At 35.6% G+C, this 16,683-nt stretch overlaps 1 protein-coding gene across 3 annotated transcripts in view; it reads left to right on the top strand.

The window, feature by feature from the left end:
* Positions 1–16,683, top strand: part of SLAIN2 (SLAIN motif family member 2) — an 87,026-nt gene that overhangs the window by 35,383 nt on the left and 34,960 nt on the right. For 2 of the 3 annotated variants that reach the window (XM_058298972.1, XM_058298985.2), the window contains exons 5-7: positions 5,693–6,052; positions 6,522–6,659; positions 16,171–16,248. In XM_058298972.1, coding sequence (XP_058154955.1) covers positions 5,693–6,052; positions 6,522–6,659; positions 16,171–16,248 — 576 coding nt within the window. The remainder of the gene's footprint in view (positions 1–5,692; positions 6,053–6,521; positions 6,660–16,170; positions 16,249–16,683) is intronic. The other variant, XM_058298979.1, reaches the window with a different exon arrangement.

Genomic DNA, 16,683 nt, shown 5'->3' with positions numbered 1-16,683 from the left:
TTCCTCACAACCAAGCTCTTCTGTGTGCTTACTTCCTGGGGCTCCAGTTCAAGACTCCAACATCAAAACTCCAGGATCAAAGCTCCAACATCAAAAGCTCCAACTCTGTCCTTTTTGGGGACTCAGTGCCCTGTTGACATGGCCTAATCAAAGCCCTAAACGTAATTTAATCGTGCCCTGGTACAGACCAGTTTACAAACATAATCCAATATCTGTTTTTGGAATTTATAACTATATCAAACTGATACAGAAAGGAAGAAGTAAAACTTTCCCTATTTGCAGATATAATCCTATATAGAGAAAATCCTTAAAAAATCCACAATAAAGCTCTGAGATAAATTCAGCTAAGTGGCAGGGTACAAGATCAACACCCCAAAATATATAGTGTCTTTATATGGAAGCAATGAACTTAGGATGAAGAAATTAAAAAATAAAAATTCCATGTACAATAGCAAAAAATCAAATATCTAGAAATAAACCTAATCAAAGATGTAAAGGACTTGTACAGAGAAAGCGGCAAAACATTGCTAAAAGAAATTAAAGAAGACCTACAGAAATGGAAGGATGTTCTGTGTTCATAGCTTGTACTAAATATGATTAAGATGTCAATACTACCCAAAGCAATTTGTAGATTCAGTGCAGCTTGTAATAACAATTCCAGCAATCTTGTTTGCAGAAATGGAAAAGCCAGTCATTAGTTTTATATGGAAGGGTAAAGTGCCCTTTCAAGATGGCTGTAGCCATCTTGAAAAGGGAGAATGAAATTGGAGGACTCACACTTTCTGATCTTAAAAGTTATTACAAAGCCACGTTAATCAAAACAGCACAGTACTGGGAAAAGGACAGACATTTAGAGAAACAGAATAGAATTGTAGATTGCAGAAATCAAGCCTCAAATTTACGGCCAACTGATTTTGACAAGGTGACAAAGACCACTCAATTGGGAAAGAATAATTTCTTCAACAAATGGTACTGGGAAAACTGGATTTCCATTTACAAAAACAAAAACCTTACCTCATACCATAACAAAAATCAATTCAAAATGGATCAAAGACCTAAATACAAGAGCTAGAACTACCAAACTCCTAGGAGAAAATGTGGGGAAGCATCTTCAGGACCTTGTACTAGGCTGTGGTTTTAGCACATTGTAAGGAACTCTCCAAGAGGACTTAGCTGGAGACTGGGAAAGAGAAGGTAATGTGACAGGAGACATTTGGGCCACTTCTTCATGTAACTTGTGCCTTCAGGACTTGCTTGAGCGCTATCTCATATCTACCACTTCTACTTTATGATGGAGTGCTGTTGTGCATGCCCAACTTTATGGTTTGGTGTGTCAGAGAACACCTAGCTCATGATAGGCAACTCAGGTCTCATGGTAACTTGGTGGTCCATGGTAAAGCATTCAGTCTCTGTTAAGGCCCAGTAGCAGGCAAAAGCTTTTTCTCAAAAGAAACAGTTATCTGCAGAGGATAGCAGGGCTTTGCTCCAAAATCCTAAGGTTCTGTATTGTGATTCTCCTATAGGGGCCTGCCAAAGTCTCCAGATGGCATCTCTATTTGCCATTGACATTTTCAGCACCATTGAATCTCCTGGATCATATGACACAAGTAGCAGTGAAGCTTGCACAGCAGCCTGGACCTATCATTGTTTTTATTATGTTGAGCCAACCTTGCATACCAGAGATAAACTCACTTGATCATGGTGTATAACTCTCCTCTTGTTCCAGTCCCCACTCAAAACTAGCAGCTTTTCTTTTCTGGTCACTTGGTGAATGGACCTGAGTACCACATCCAGATGAAGAATGTGTTGTATCCAAAATCCAGAGACCAACTAAGCATTGTACCTCTTTTTTTTGGTTTTAGGAGGGACCAGAAACAACAGCTTATTCTTCATTTTAGAAGGGATATCTTGACATGCCCCACACCACTGGACACCTAGAAATTTCACTGAGGTAGAAGGCCCCTGTATTTTTGTTGGATTTATCTCCCATCCTCTGTCATGCAAATGCCTTACCAATAAGTCTAGAGTTATTGCTACTTCTTGCTCACTAGGTTCTATCAATATGATTTCATCAATATAATGGACCATTGTGATGTCTTGTGGGAGGGAGGGATGATCAAGTTCCCTGCAGACAGTATTATGGCATAGGGCTGGAGATTTGATAAACCCCAGAAGCAGGACAGTGAAGATATACTGCTGACCTTGCCAACTGAAAGCAGACCGTTTCTGCTGGTCCTTACTAATGACAATTGAGAAAAAAAGCGTTTGGCAGATCAGTAGCTGCATACCAAGTACCAGGGAATATGTTGATTTGCTCAAGCAGTGATACCACATCTGGGACAGCAGCTGTGATCGAAGTCACCACCTGATTAAGTTTATGGTAATCTGCTGTCATCCTCCAAGATCTATTTATTTTCTCACAGGCAAAATAGAATTGAATGGAGATGTGGTGGGAATCACTATCACTGCATCCTTCAAATCCTTAATGATGGCGCTGATCTCTGTAATCCCTCCAGGAATCTAGTATTGCTTTTGATTTACTATTTTGCTAAGTAGGGACAGTTTTAGTGGCCTCCACTGGGCCTTTCCTACCATAATAGCCCATATTCTGAAAGTCAGGGATCCATTGTGGGGATTTGGGCAGTAACTGAGTGTACCTGTTCCAGTTATGCATTCTGGAACTGGGAATAAACACAGAATGGGTTGGGGACCCAATAGACCCACTGTAAAATGAACCTGAGCTAAAACTCTATCCGTCACCTGACCTCCATAAGCTGCTACTCTGACTAGTGGACCACAGTGTGATGATTTGGGTCTCCCGGAATTAATGTCACTTCTGAGCCAGTGTCCCATAATCCCCAAAATGTCTGATCATTTCCCTTTCCCCAGGGCACAGTTAATTCTGGTAAAAGACCATAGGTTTCTTTGGGGAAAGTTAGGAGGAAGATTAACAGCACACATTTTTGGCAATATAACAGGAGACTTCCCCAAGTGGACCTGGCCTTCCTCTCATACAAGGGTCTATGAACTGTCACACGTCTGGGAGCTGATTAATGGGGCATGGTTCTGTGTATCTGTAATTCAAGTTAGGGTTTTGTTCATTCAACATAGAACTCTGCTGCTTATACAGATCAAGTGGACTGCCCATCTGTTTTACTTGTAGGTAACTCATGACCTATTATCTAGTGCCTTAGCTTTATGTGACTCAGACTCTTTTTTTTTTTTTTTAAAGATTTATTTTTATTTATTTAATTCCCCTCCCCTCCTCCGGTTGTCTGTTTTCTGTGTCTTTTTGCTGCGTCTTGTTTCTTTGTCTGCTTCTGTTGCCGTCAGAGGCATGGGAAGTGTGGGTGGCGCCATTCCTCAGCAGGCTGCTCCCTCCTTCGTGCTGGGCGGCTCTCCTTATGGGTGCACTCCTTGAGCGTGGGGCTCCCCTACACGGGGGACACCCCTGTGTGGCACGGCACTCCTTGCGCGCATCAGCACTGCGCATGGGCCAGCTCCACACGGGTCAAGGAGGCCCGGGGCTTGAACCACGGGCCTCCCATGTGGTAGACGGACGCCCTAACCACTGGGCCAAAGTCGGTTTCCCTCAGACTCTTTTGATTGCTGCTTTAAGTCTGCCTTTCATTGTGGGTACCACGCCCACTTGCCTTTGGCGATTAAGTCCTTCTGCTTGGCTTCTGCCAGCTGAAGATCTGATCATCCATCCCCATAGTGTTAAGGATTCTAATTCCATGACAGCAGTTACCACAGTAATATCTCGCCTATGGAGAAGAGCAACCACCAGAGCTCTTCAGGGAAGATGGAGTTAGTCTTACAAATTTATTCCTCAGAGTCCTGGTTAAAGGTGTGTCCTCTGGTCATTTCTGGGGTGGGTGGGTAGGTCTTAAATGGTGAGTCCATTCTAGCATTCCAGTCTCTTTAGGCCTTTGGATCCCCTCATCTACAGTATATCAGGGTAAATATGACATCTCAACCTCAGTCATTGTAGTCCATCTTTTTGTCCATGTTTAGGTCAGGCACCCAAACAAACTGTTAGAGCCCTTGTCAACCCCTCAAGCTACATCACTGAAACCAAAATCTCTGCTTAGTGGACCCATATCAATAAATTCAACCTGATCCTTCCATCATTATCCCATACCCTTAATATCCATTCCCACACACATTCGCCTGATTTCTGTCTGTATAAATTGCAAGTATAGCATACTTCCTCATGGGTTATACTTTGTACTTCGCTTTTGGGGTATTTTTGTGATTTTAGTCTAGTTATAGGTCTGGAAGAGAGGAGGGGTGGTGGGAGTAGGTGAGGAGAAGGGTTAGAAATGTCTTACAGGCAACTGACCTCAGGGCATTTGTTTGTATTTTCTCCTGATGGGACAGGACTAACCTCTTCAGGGTGGGGTTGGATGGCAGACTCCTCAGGGCAGGGTAGGGTTGGGTAATGCTTTCCTCAGGGCAGGGAGGAGGTAGAGACTCCCTGGGGCAGGCTGGAGGCTGGTCAGTATAGGCTTTAGTTTGGCTGGTACTTGCCACAGGCTGGGAGGAGTTCCAGACTTCTGGGGCAGGTTGGAAATGGGGTGATACAAGCTTGACATTGCCTGGTCTCCACAGGGCAGACCATTATATGTTTATCTGGCAAAGTATTAGAATAATTTAGGGTTTCACTGTCCCCACTGATAGCATCATCAACCCTCGTGTTCATCCCAATCTTCAGAATTCCATTCCTTTCCAATCAATGCCCTCATTTTAACAGAAGACACCCTGCAAAGTTGAAATTGTAGTTTCCATTTTAACTCTGCTACCAGAACAATATGACTGTGAGTCTAATTTTCAGTGATCTTAAGTCTGTGGCTATATGAAACAAGATTTTCTTTCAGAGCATACACAGAAACTTTCATATCATTCATGGGGTGCTTAAGTTGCAAATTTGAAGTCTTAATCTCAGCCTTTTGTTTTGTATTAGTATTTATATAATTATATTTAGGAACAGCCAGTCAATAGCATTGTACCTTTTATCTTCACAAAACTCTTTTAAGGTGTTAAAAAACACCCACCGAGATCCTTGTGCCTTATAAGTGTGGAAGTAGTTGTATCCAGTGGTGATAATTTGCTACCTCTATTGCCAGCTCACTCCATGGCCTTTAAATCTAATCAGAACAGAGAGCCAATTGCAAAAATCCCGCTACCAATTCAGAAGTCCCATTTTTAAGATTCATTTTCTCAAGAACCTACCCCACTCTGTACCAAACTGTATTAGTCAGGGTTCTTGAGGGAAACAGAACCAACAGGAGGTATTTGTAAATAGTATGAAATTTTATAAAATTCTCACACACCACTGTGGAGATGCGCAAGTCCAAATTCCATAAGGTAGGCTGCAAACCAGGGACTTCGATGAAGGCTCTTGATGAGGTCCAAGGAGATGCTGGCTGTCTGAAGGAAGTAGAGATGGGAATTCTCTCTCTGAATGCTGAAATCACTTCCCCTTTTAAGGCCCTCAGCTGATTGGATGAGACAGTCATTCATTGTTGATGGCAATCTCCATAGTTGATTGTAGATGTTGTCAGCCATCTGTGCAATCAACTCGCTGATGATTTAAGTCCATGTAATCATTTACATTTTTTAAATGTAAAAACATGAAAATGTTTAAAATATAAGTAAAAAAATAAAGTAACACATTCATTATTCCCAGGTCTCCGGCAAGAATATGCAGCCACCACATCACGTCGCAGTTCTGGTTCATCTTGCAATTCTACAAGACGGGGTACTTTTAGTGATCAGGAACTTGATGCACAAAGTTTAGATGATGAAGATGACAATATGCATCATGCGGTATACCCTGCTGTTAACAGGTTTTCACCATCACCACGCAATTCACCTCGACCATCACCTAAACAGTCACCCAGAAATTCACCTCGTTCACGATCTCCGGCTCGGGGAATAGAATATAGTAGAGTGTCCCCACAGCCTATGATTAGCCGTTTACAGCAACCTCGCCTTTCACTTCAAGGCCATCCCACAGATTTACAGACAAGCAATGTTAAAAATGAAGGTATAATGTAGCAGATTTTACTTACAATTACTTACAATTACTGGAAAAGTATTCTTTCATGTTCTTGTATGAATGTAACACCAAGATTTTGTATTTGTGATAAGTAGATCAAGAGTTCAGTCACATTTACAGTTTTATTAATGGTGAATCAATACAAAACTTAAGGAGAAAGTAAATTTAGTTTCAAATAATTACCTGGTTATATTGCTTTTGTTTTATTGTACTCATGAAGTGATCCCTATTTTATTGTTAAAGTTTTGATTTAAATAAATTTATGGTTTTCTTTAAAGGTGCTTTTATGATAGATTACCTATGTATAGGATTGGTGTTGAATTTTTTTGAAAACCCTTCTAAAATACATAAAATGTTTAAATAAAGAACTTGGTTTTTTAATGGTAATTAATATTTTAATTCTTTTCTCCATCTGAAAAATGTTTTTTTTTTTAATGTTGAAATTCGATCACTATAGAAAAACTAAGACGCAGTCTTCCAAACCTGTCCCGAACATCTAATACACAAGTTGACTCAGTGAAAAGCAGCAGAAGCGACTCAAATTTTCAAGTGCCAAATGGAGGAATACCTCGCATGCAACCTCAGGCTTCAGCCAGTAAGTACCTTTCTTATGCTTTTATGCATCTGTTATTTAAAGAAAAAATTATAGATATTTTATGCTGCGTAACTATATTAAACCTTAGCTATAGCAAAATTTAGGGCTTATTGGTCCCTGTATGGCAACGATTGCCATAATAAAATTTTTAATTTGTCCCTATAAGATACTCAGTTGTATCAGTTAAATATGTATGAAATGCTGGTCTTTCCAGGATTTTAAAATAAGCAAGGTCTAACTATTTTTTTTTTAATTAGGAATAGCTTTTGTTTATAGAAATTATAGCCAGTATAATATGTGAAATACACAGCTCTTACTAAGTTATTAGTTTTTCTCTAATAACCTTCACTTTAAAAATTTGTTTGTTTTATAATCATACTTTTTAGGTACATGATAATCAATATAAGCAATTCTTTAATCAAAATCTAAATATATTAAATATTAAATTGAATTTTCATAGCTCTTTTCTCTTCATAACAAAAGTATACCATAACAACACTTTATTTCCACATCTGTTTGTCTTAAATTTTATATTTTGATCTTATTGATTTTCTGTGTCTAACGATATTTTAATGAAAAAAAGAAAACATTGAATCATTATGGATTTCAGAGTAATTCATAATGCTAATCCTATTTATAACATAAATTAAGATTTGAGAAAATAGGTCAACAAAAACTATCAATATTTTAAGAACTGATCACAATTTCTCTATCTGTTGGAAAATAAGTTAATATTTAGAGTTAAGAAAAACTCAGAGAAACAGGATGGATTTTTAAAATATTGAAGAAAAGATGCATGCAGATTATAGTTTTTAATAAATTTTGGTGGCTATGGATGTGACACATTTTTCTAAATGGGAGAAATTTTAATTTATTCATAATGTTTTTATTTACTATTTTGTTACAAGTAGCAAGCTAAGTAAATATAAGCATTTCAGCTATAGCACAAAATATGCATTTCTTAAGAACCTCATATTCTGCAGTGCTGCACATTAAAAATAACAAGTTTTTAAACACAAGCAGCTTTCTTATCAGAGCGTTAATAAAAGCAATAATGATCTTATAAAATACTAGCATGATTAAAGTCATATTAAATCCTTAATGGAAAAAAACAACAAAAAATATAGTCTAACATATAGGACTTCGCTTTTAAAAATAATTGAAGGGGGAAGCAGATGTGGCTGAAGTGATTGAGCTCCCACCTACCACGTGGAGGTCCTGGGTTCAGTTCCTGGTGCCTCCTGGGCAAGGTGAGCTGGTATGACCGGCAGGCACAGTGAGCTGATGCAGCAAAGAGACACAGAGGAAAGACAGAAACACAACAAACCAAAGAGCTGAGGTTACTTCTCCTAAAGGGAAGACAAGCAGACACAGAGCACATAGCGACAACAAGCAGTTGGGGGTGGGGATAAATAAATAAATCTTTAAAAATAATAATTGAAGGTAACTTGATGGAAAGGAAAAGTTGAAGATATTGGATTAAGAAAACATAATGCAACAGAAACAAAGATCAAAGGTATTCATGCAGTTAAGAATTAAGACAAAGCCACATGACTAAAGTGAGCCAAAAAGATATGTGGGAGTAGAAGGGCATTGTGTACCTAACTATAAAAGATGATTATAAAAGAATTAAACACTTTAAAAAAATTATGTATTAACTAGGATATATATGACAATGTAGTCATACCAATTTTAAACTATTGCAGTTATTTCTATGATCCAATAAATGCTCAATATGTACCCATTGTGTCCCACAGTTCACATCGGTCCTGTAATCTAATTTACCCAGATCCTTTGTAGTATATTACAGTCATTGGTTAAAGTGCGGTAGTCATGGCTTGTTCCTTCTTCCTCCAGGAAGAAGTAATACAAACAAGAGGTTATTGACTATTTTTTTATTTATAATTGTCTATTGAATAATAATGTTTTGAAAGCATTCAATTCTTTTTTAGTTCCCTTGGACTCTCTCTTCACTTTATTGTGTTTAGCTGACTTTGTATACTTTTGTGATATGCTGCTGTTACTTGGTGGCTCAAAAATTAACAGACTACGAAAAAATACATTTGAACCAGTATGTTCTTGATATATTGACAAATGTTCCTTATTTACTGGTTGTATATATTATTTACATTACAGAAACTCCTGCTTACTATACCTTATATACATAATCTTACTTAATCCTCAGATTAATTCTGTGAAGTAGGTACAATTATTAACATATTTTGTAAATTAGGAAATTGAAACTTTGAATGGTTGTATAAGTTGTCTATGGTCATACAGTCTATAAGTGGCAGGTTGGGATTCAGACCCATATTGATCTGGCTTGAGAGCTCAGATCCACCTGGAGAGATTTGTCACATCCATCATTTAGTGCTAAAGTACAAAAATACATGCATAAATGTTTTATTTTTTTAAGATTTAAAACTGTGGGAAAATTGCTACCTACAGATTTATGTACTTCATTTCTTCAGCTGGATACATACATATTTTTACATGTTTTTGTATCAAATTGGATTTTAAACCTAGATGTGAATTTTATTTTAGCTGTGCAATTAAGAACGTCATGATAATACCACTTGTGATACTCATAAATGGTATAGAAAACAGGGATTCACAAAACTTTTTAAATGAAAGTAAGGATAGAACTTCTCTGTAATCCCTGAGATATTAAATGATAAGTTTGTGCCTTTTAAACCAGTAAAATAAGATTAATTTGACATTTGAGAATATCTTGTTTCTGTTTTTATTTTCTTTTTTTCTGATGTATTAGGCTGAAACAACAAGCTATCCACAGTTCAACAATGATTAATTTAATCATTAAGTAGTAAAACTCATGTATAAGTCATGCTTTTATAGCTTATGCACAGATAATTTAAAACATCATTTGTACTTAACTTTTGAAAGTGCTGTTATACTTAGTTTGAATTCTTAAGTTCTGAATTTCTCAAAACTTTACATGAACGAACAGCTTCCTTACCCTTTGTTAATTCAGCAGTACCTAGATCCTCTTTGCCTTATGCCATTACTATGAATATCAACTCTTTACTCAGGGCTGTACCCTCATTCCCTCATCCATGCTCTTTACTTGATCTATCCCAGTATCTCAAAGCTTTATGGAAATGAAAAGTTATTTTTCTCAAAAATAGGCAGAAAAGAAAAGGTTGGCAACCTAGGATAAAAATAGTAAAACATAGTGGCCATATCTTAAACTTTACAATAATTACTTACCTTCTAGTGGAAAATATGTATATAGTTTCTTAATAGTGTGTTTCATTATTTGAATAATATGCAGGCAGAGGAGAAAGTAAGGTACCAGCCTATTTTTCAGTGGAATATACTTGTTTATTTTAGTATTTGTAGCTGTAGTAAAGCTTATTCATAATTAAAATGTCATGAACATAGGTACTTTATTTAGTGTATAATCACTACTCTTAAAAATGTATTTGGAAAATAATAAATCTAGAGTATTAGTAAGCTTTAAAACTTTAATAAAGTATTTTTTTAAACTTTATTTAAAGCTTTTTGTTTAAAGTTAATACATTATTAAGCAAAAATAGATATTTTTCTTGAAAATTCACTTGCTTAAATCTTTGATACATAAAAATGCATATATGTAAATGTTCTTTTAATTAGTATATATATACGTAGCCTTTTCATAGTAGCTTTTTTAGTTTGATATATGATTCAGTAAAAAATTATTAAAATAGCAAGTTTTATACATTTTATATATGAATTGGTATTTTTTATTTTTTGTATAAATTTCAGTTGTTCGTGTAATAGAGATTGCATTTTGTTTTCTTTTAAATATTTTTTCCAGCTTTAAGTGGTAAAGCTTTGGATCTTACTTGCTGGTCTGCATGAGCTTAACTTTGCAAGGTTGCTGTTACTTCCACCTAAGGGACCACTTCTTTTGTCTTGTTACTATGCTCTTCACTGTTTTCATATGCTTATTTGCTATGGCTGCATTATTGTGGATGTTGGCATTCAAATAATGAATGTTATTAGAGTTCTAATGTATTTTAATTTGTGTAGTTCTTACCAATTTTAGGCTTTTATATTCAGAAAAAGTAACTTAAAAAGTTTAAGAAAACCAGAGCACTGCAGAGGTCATCGATACATGTCATTTTCCTCAGTTTTTTCAAGTAAAGGAAAGAATGTTTGTCAGGGGCAGAGTTTTTCCAAAATATTTAATGCCTTTCTTTCTAAGACTACTAGAGCACAGGGTTAGTAGAAAGTTTCCTTTTCAGGAGTAGAAATGATTGGTTCAGAAACATAGAACAGGAAGGCAGAAAAACCCAAGTTAATCCACTGGCTTTAAAAAAAATAATATACAAAATTTGGTTAGTGTTTTTAAATTTTTAAAGTAATTTCATGTATACTATCTTATTGGACTCTCACAACAACCCATTTCTTACTTTTATATCAAGAGAGCAAAGATCTGTATAAATTATATGAATTGTACAAGATCACATAATGAGAAAAGGCCAAATTACTTTCCCTTCTCAATTCTTCCCTGAGTTGCCTGATTTCCTCCCCAATATTGTTTGAATTACATCATGCTGGCCTAACTGCATGAGTCGGTATTTAGAAACTACTCTTAGGTTACTATTTTGGAGCATGGATTGATACTGAACTGTAAATACTTTGAATTACCACAGAAGAGTATAACAATTCAGTATTATCTTTACCTATTTGCTTATATCGAGCCCGTAGAAGAATACTTTTGCATAGGATATAGAGCATACCCTAGAGAAAAGCCATATAGGATCTGCTGTGGACCTCTCATTAAAGAAGTCAGCTTTTGCATAGCTAGTGTGCACTGTGACTGTGAGGGAAGAAATTTTCATCTGGATTTCACTTAATACTAAAACACTTAAAGGTTAGGTTGTGCTTGTGTTTTATATATTGTTATGACACATAATGGTTAATTAAGATCTTTGGATTTTACCCAGTAGACACTATTTATTAGGTGTTTGTTATGTTCCAAGCCCTGAGAATACAAATGTTAAAGAGACGCTCTGTGCCCTCATATAGCAGGGAGTGATAAGCAGGAACTTCTATGGGGAACACAGAGCAGAGGTACTAAATTCAGCAGTGAAGGGCTTTTCAGGAAAGACAGTGAAGTATACTGGGAGAAACTTATATGAGTTGCCATTTACCAAAAGGATGGAGATGCTTGCTGGACAGTGGGATCAGCAAAGAAAAGTCTTGAGAATGAAATTCTGATTATAGTTGTTTTGTATGACTAAAGTCCAGAGTACAGGATGGGTGAGGGAGTGGGTACAGTACAGATGGATGAAGTTTGAGATGTAGATAAGGGACAGATTGTGAGGGTTTTTAAATGTCTTATTAAGGAGTTTAAATTTAAGCATGGGGGGACGAGCCATGGTAGGTTTTTAATCAAGGTGGCTTCTTAGTTCCTTCTGGTAGCAATGTGAAGAATGGATTAAAATTGGGAAAAGACTAGAAACCACTTAGAAGGCTATTGCATAATCCAAGCAACAAAAGCGGTGGTTCAGGGAATGATAAGATCTGGATGAATTTTGAAAAAATTTAAAGAAATAGAAGATATGTGAATTAGTAGCATTGAGAAGATTGGAGGTAGAGAGGACTGAGGGATTGCTGAGAATTTGTAAGCAAGAAAGGGTTTTATACACAATGTCATGATTTTTTTCTTGGGGAGTGGGGTGTAGTGTAAGGGATATTGTAAAGTACTAGCAATAATTAACATGTATTCACAGTGGCTTACCTAGTATTTAGTGCCTGTAGAAAAATTTTTTCACATTGTTCTCTCTATGACAATATTATGTTCAGTAATTATTTATTTGTATCGTAATGATAGCCAGAAAAAATGCAGATGCTGAAAATATTCTTTTATTGGACTTTGTATTTTAACTGTCAGTAAAAATGCCATAACCAGCATTACAATACAAAAAGAAAGTTAATGCTTTTCAATTACATTAATCATTTTTTAAAAGGAAAGTATTTTTTCATATCAGTCTATTACAGTAATGAATAGTACAGTTTTAGCTTTTGGAAATTTCTCAATAACTTCCTCAGAGTTGATCTTCTTTGTATATTCAGACTCAGCACACATTGTGGCCAGACTTAACAATCTATTGCCATATATATTTGCATGAAGAGCACTGTCTTAAATGTTAATTTTGAAAGTTGTTTTTTTTTCCTCACAAAAGCAACTGATATAGGAAAAATCTTAAACACAAGGATAAGTTTGGCAAAGATTCATAAAAATCCTTTTTATAATAAATTCAAGAAATTGTCACACTGACCTTGTCTTTGTTTTTTTGTTGTTTGTTTTTTGGAATTGAATCTAATGATTTTTAAATGTTTTCATAGTTGGAAAATTTTAAACACAAATCAAAGTTACATATAAATGATAAAATTAAAATGACTCATTCTGTTTCATTGCCTTTCCAATCACCATTCCACCATTGTCTATTTCTAATTTGTTTCAATATAGGAATACAATGTACCACAGGGGTTAGAGGCACATACTCTGCTGATGTGAGCTTGAATGATTTCAAATTACTATGAACTTATTCTTGAAAGAAACATTTGTAACTGAATCCATCTATATCAGGGGAGGCTGTATATCTGGAAGTTCTCCAAATTAACATTCTTGTAATATGCGATATTTACTAAAGGATAAGTAGCCAAATGTGCTAATTTAAAACTTACATACGTTATTGAAACCCAACAGTTCCTGCAGCTATTGTTTATAAGTTAGATCAACAAATTATTCTTTTTAGAGAGGAACATTTTATCACTGACATTGTTTATTATTGCTAGGGCATAGTGAAAAAGAAAGCCTAACTGGTTTTATTTTTGTTTGTAAAGTCCCTGTAGACAGTGCATCCCCTTGTTGCCTACAGCTGAGGGTGGGGCATTTTCATCACCAATCCCAATGCATTATGTATCTGTGAATGGAGTGAAAACGATTGGACGTACTAAAACCAAAAAGGACACCATTTTCATCCCAAATTAGCGTGAATAATAGTCTGAAATAGGTGTTTAGGAGACAGTGGGGATGTAAAGAAAGTCTTAAATCTAAGGAACTATACTGGATGAGTAAATGAAATTTAAAGTAAGCAAGTTTTGAGCTAGAATGACTGGAAAATGGTGGTATAACAGAATTAGAGCTGGTTTGCGGAGGAAGACATTAACCTAAATAATATAGCATGAAAGAATAAATAGTTTCTTTCTACCATCTCTGCTTCTCACAGTGGGGTTGTGTTAATCTGGAATTCTATAAATAGTAAAAGGGAAACCACAAATATTTAAAAAGAGCTAACACATGGCATTCTATTATTTAAGGAAGATTTGGATGGTTTCAGTTAAACTGCTATACTTTGTCATTTAAAAGAGTTTATCTTTGGAAAACTGATCAAATTAAAAGTAATTCGATAAAAATTTCATTTTGTTCTTATGAGTAACATATGAGTATGTGGATATATTATGAAAATAATTTTGTTCTATTGGTTTCAGGCAAATTCAGAACTTACGCTTAATTCTGTTTGTAATCTGATTCTCTGGATTCTTAGTGGACAGTTTCTTACTTGTCTTATAGATGCCATTGTTGTGACATTACCCTTTCAACTTGAGTGATAAATGGGGTCCACTGGAGATATTGTAGCTATTAATTCACATAAGACCTTTCCAAAAGAGTTCATTATAGATTGTATTTGATATTAAGCCCTCATTAAAATTTTAAAATGGATAATGGATATTTTGGATAGCCAGAATATATACAGTTGTTTACTCCAACCACACTTGGCCTACTTTATATTCTTTAAACACCCTAGGCATGTTCCCACCCTCAGGTCTTTACAGTTGCTTTTCCCTCTCTCTGAAACGGTTTTCCCTAAGATATCTACATGGCTCACTGCCTTCAGATCTTTGTGCAAATGTCACCTTCTCCAAAAAGTCTTTCCTGATCACTCTCTTTATAAGTATACCTTAGATCTCTTCCTACTTCCTAACCCCCCTTTCTACTTAATTTTCTCCCTAGCAGCTATCACAATCTGGTGGGTCTTATACTTTCCTTTTTTGTTTATTGTCTATCCCTTCCCTAGAATGTTAGTTCCATGAGAGTAGAAACTATTTCTACCTGGTTGGCTACTAAGTCCATTGTGCCTGGAACAAAGTTAGGTACTCAACTACTTGAGGGAATGAGTGAAAACCAGAATGCATGAATAAAAATATAAATGGATGTGAATAAGAATAAATACATAAATGAAGAATATTCAGTGATCTAATAGTCTCCTATATTTTTATAAGTGAAGAGGTGTAATGCAGTAAAAATGATTTTTTAGGTATGGAGAATTTCTTGCTAGTCCACCTGGCAATATTTAATCTAAATTGAAATGTTATTTAGCCTCAGTGATGTTTGGAATTTGAATAAGTTTGCTACTTTTAAAAAATGTTTATTATCAGACAGTAAGAAAACTATTAGTATTTCAGCTGTGATAGAGGAAAGCAATAGAGCAAGAGAGAAATTCTCCTTAATTCTCTTTGACGATATACCAATATACCATATTGACGATATACCAATACCAATTTGGGATCTCTATTTTGTTTTGCACATAAATCCTAGAGGTGCATTAAGTCTGACTTTCAAATCAATAGAGCGACATTTTAGAGCCACTTTTAAGTATGGAACTCATCAATCCATTTGAGCCATAGTAAGCTTTAACTCTGGAGATCCCAGCGATAGTTACATGCCAGCTTTGAGAGTTTCCATGCAGTTAATACATTAGGAGTTAAAGAAAGCTTGAAATTCCTCGTTGATCACTTTAAAAGGCAGATGCTGTCACTCCTTCAAATCCTTCATCTCCACATCAACACATACACATACATATATATGGGCACAACGCAGATATGTACTATCTATAGTCCGAGGAATAAATTAATTGTATTCTACAGCAAGATGATGTTGGACATTAAAACCACTACATTGTGGCTCCCTGAGGACCTGCCTGGTTCTGAGTTTTCTTCTCCTTTTTGAGTATGGGGATTACTGTTTGATATTAGGGCAATTCATCTAACAATAATTGCTTTGCCAAAATTTGCTTTTTTTGCATTGAACAAGTACTGCATTTCTTTTATTCTATACTCTTTGGCTGTATTTATCACTTTTACTTAATTAGCTTTATATTTGTATTCTTTGCGTTGTATAGCATGTTTGCTAGTGGTTTATTTTCTCCTTGATATTTAGATCAACTTGCATATTGGAGATTTTATGATCTATAAGAAGCACTTTTTAAAAGTATGTACTTTGCACTAAGATTTCCATCTCTTTTCCTTTCCAACTTAATGCACTAAGCATCACTTTAAAATTTCTCTGCTTCTAGAACTCTCTCATATTTGCACCTTTATGGTTTCTGTTGCTTGATAAATTTTCAAGGTTGTATTAGAATATTCAAGTGTACAGAAGCTATAGCCTTTATCTTGTCCTTTCAGGCAAATATTACAGTTCCTTATTTTTCAACAGCTTCGCAAAGGCTGAAAAATTTGCCTCGTACTTCCCTCAAAGCCAAACAGTTGCTTCAAACTTCATCTACAAAAAGAGGTAACTACAGCCTCTTACTAAGCTTAAAATTTCAGGAAATGGTCAAGTTAGTTAAGTCTTAAATATTTTACCTTACTAAGTCAGTGATGTCTTTAGGGCACGTTTTAGTCCTTTTTTAAATTAATAAAATAATGTGAATTCATTCTGTATTAGTTGGAAAAATCCAGAAGAAATACTTCTACAGAGGTATGTATTGGGTTGCTGTTCTGAAAGAAATCAAAGATACGTAGCATTTAATATCAGATGTTGTCATTTTTCTTACCAACCTAAAACCTAAGGTCACTGTTTTAATTTTAGGTAGACTAATATGTACTTTAAATGAACCAAATGTTAGACATTCTGTATGACAGTGTTTATTCCTCTGTCTGATTTTTGGGTTTGCTTAACTGTAGGAAGAAATGGGAACACTTTCACATTACAGGTTTACTGGAGTTA

This window comes from Dasypus novemcinctus, chromosome 1, assembly GCF_030445035.2.
Source record: "Dasypus novemcinctus isolate mDasNov1 chromosome 1, mDasNov1.1.hap2, whole genome shotgun sequence".
Lineage (NCBI taxonomy): Eukaryota > Metazoa > Chordata > Mammalia > Cingulata > Dasypodidae > Dasypus > Dasypus novemcinctus.
The sequence above is the reverse complement of the archived record's forward strand: the minus strand, read 5'-3'. Positions and strand labels throughout refer to the sequence as shown.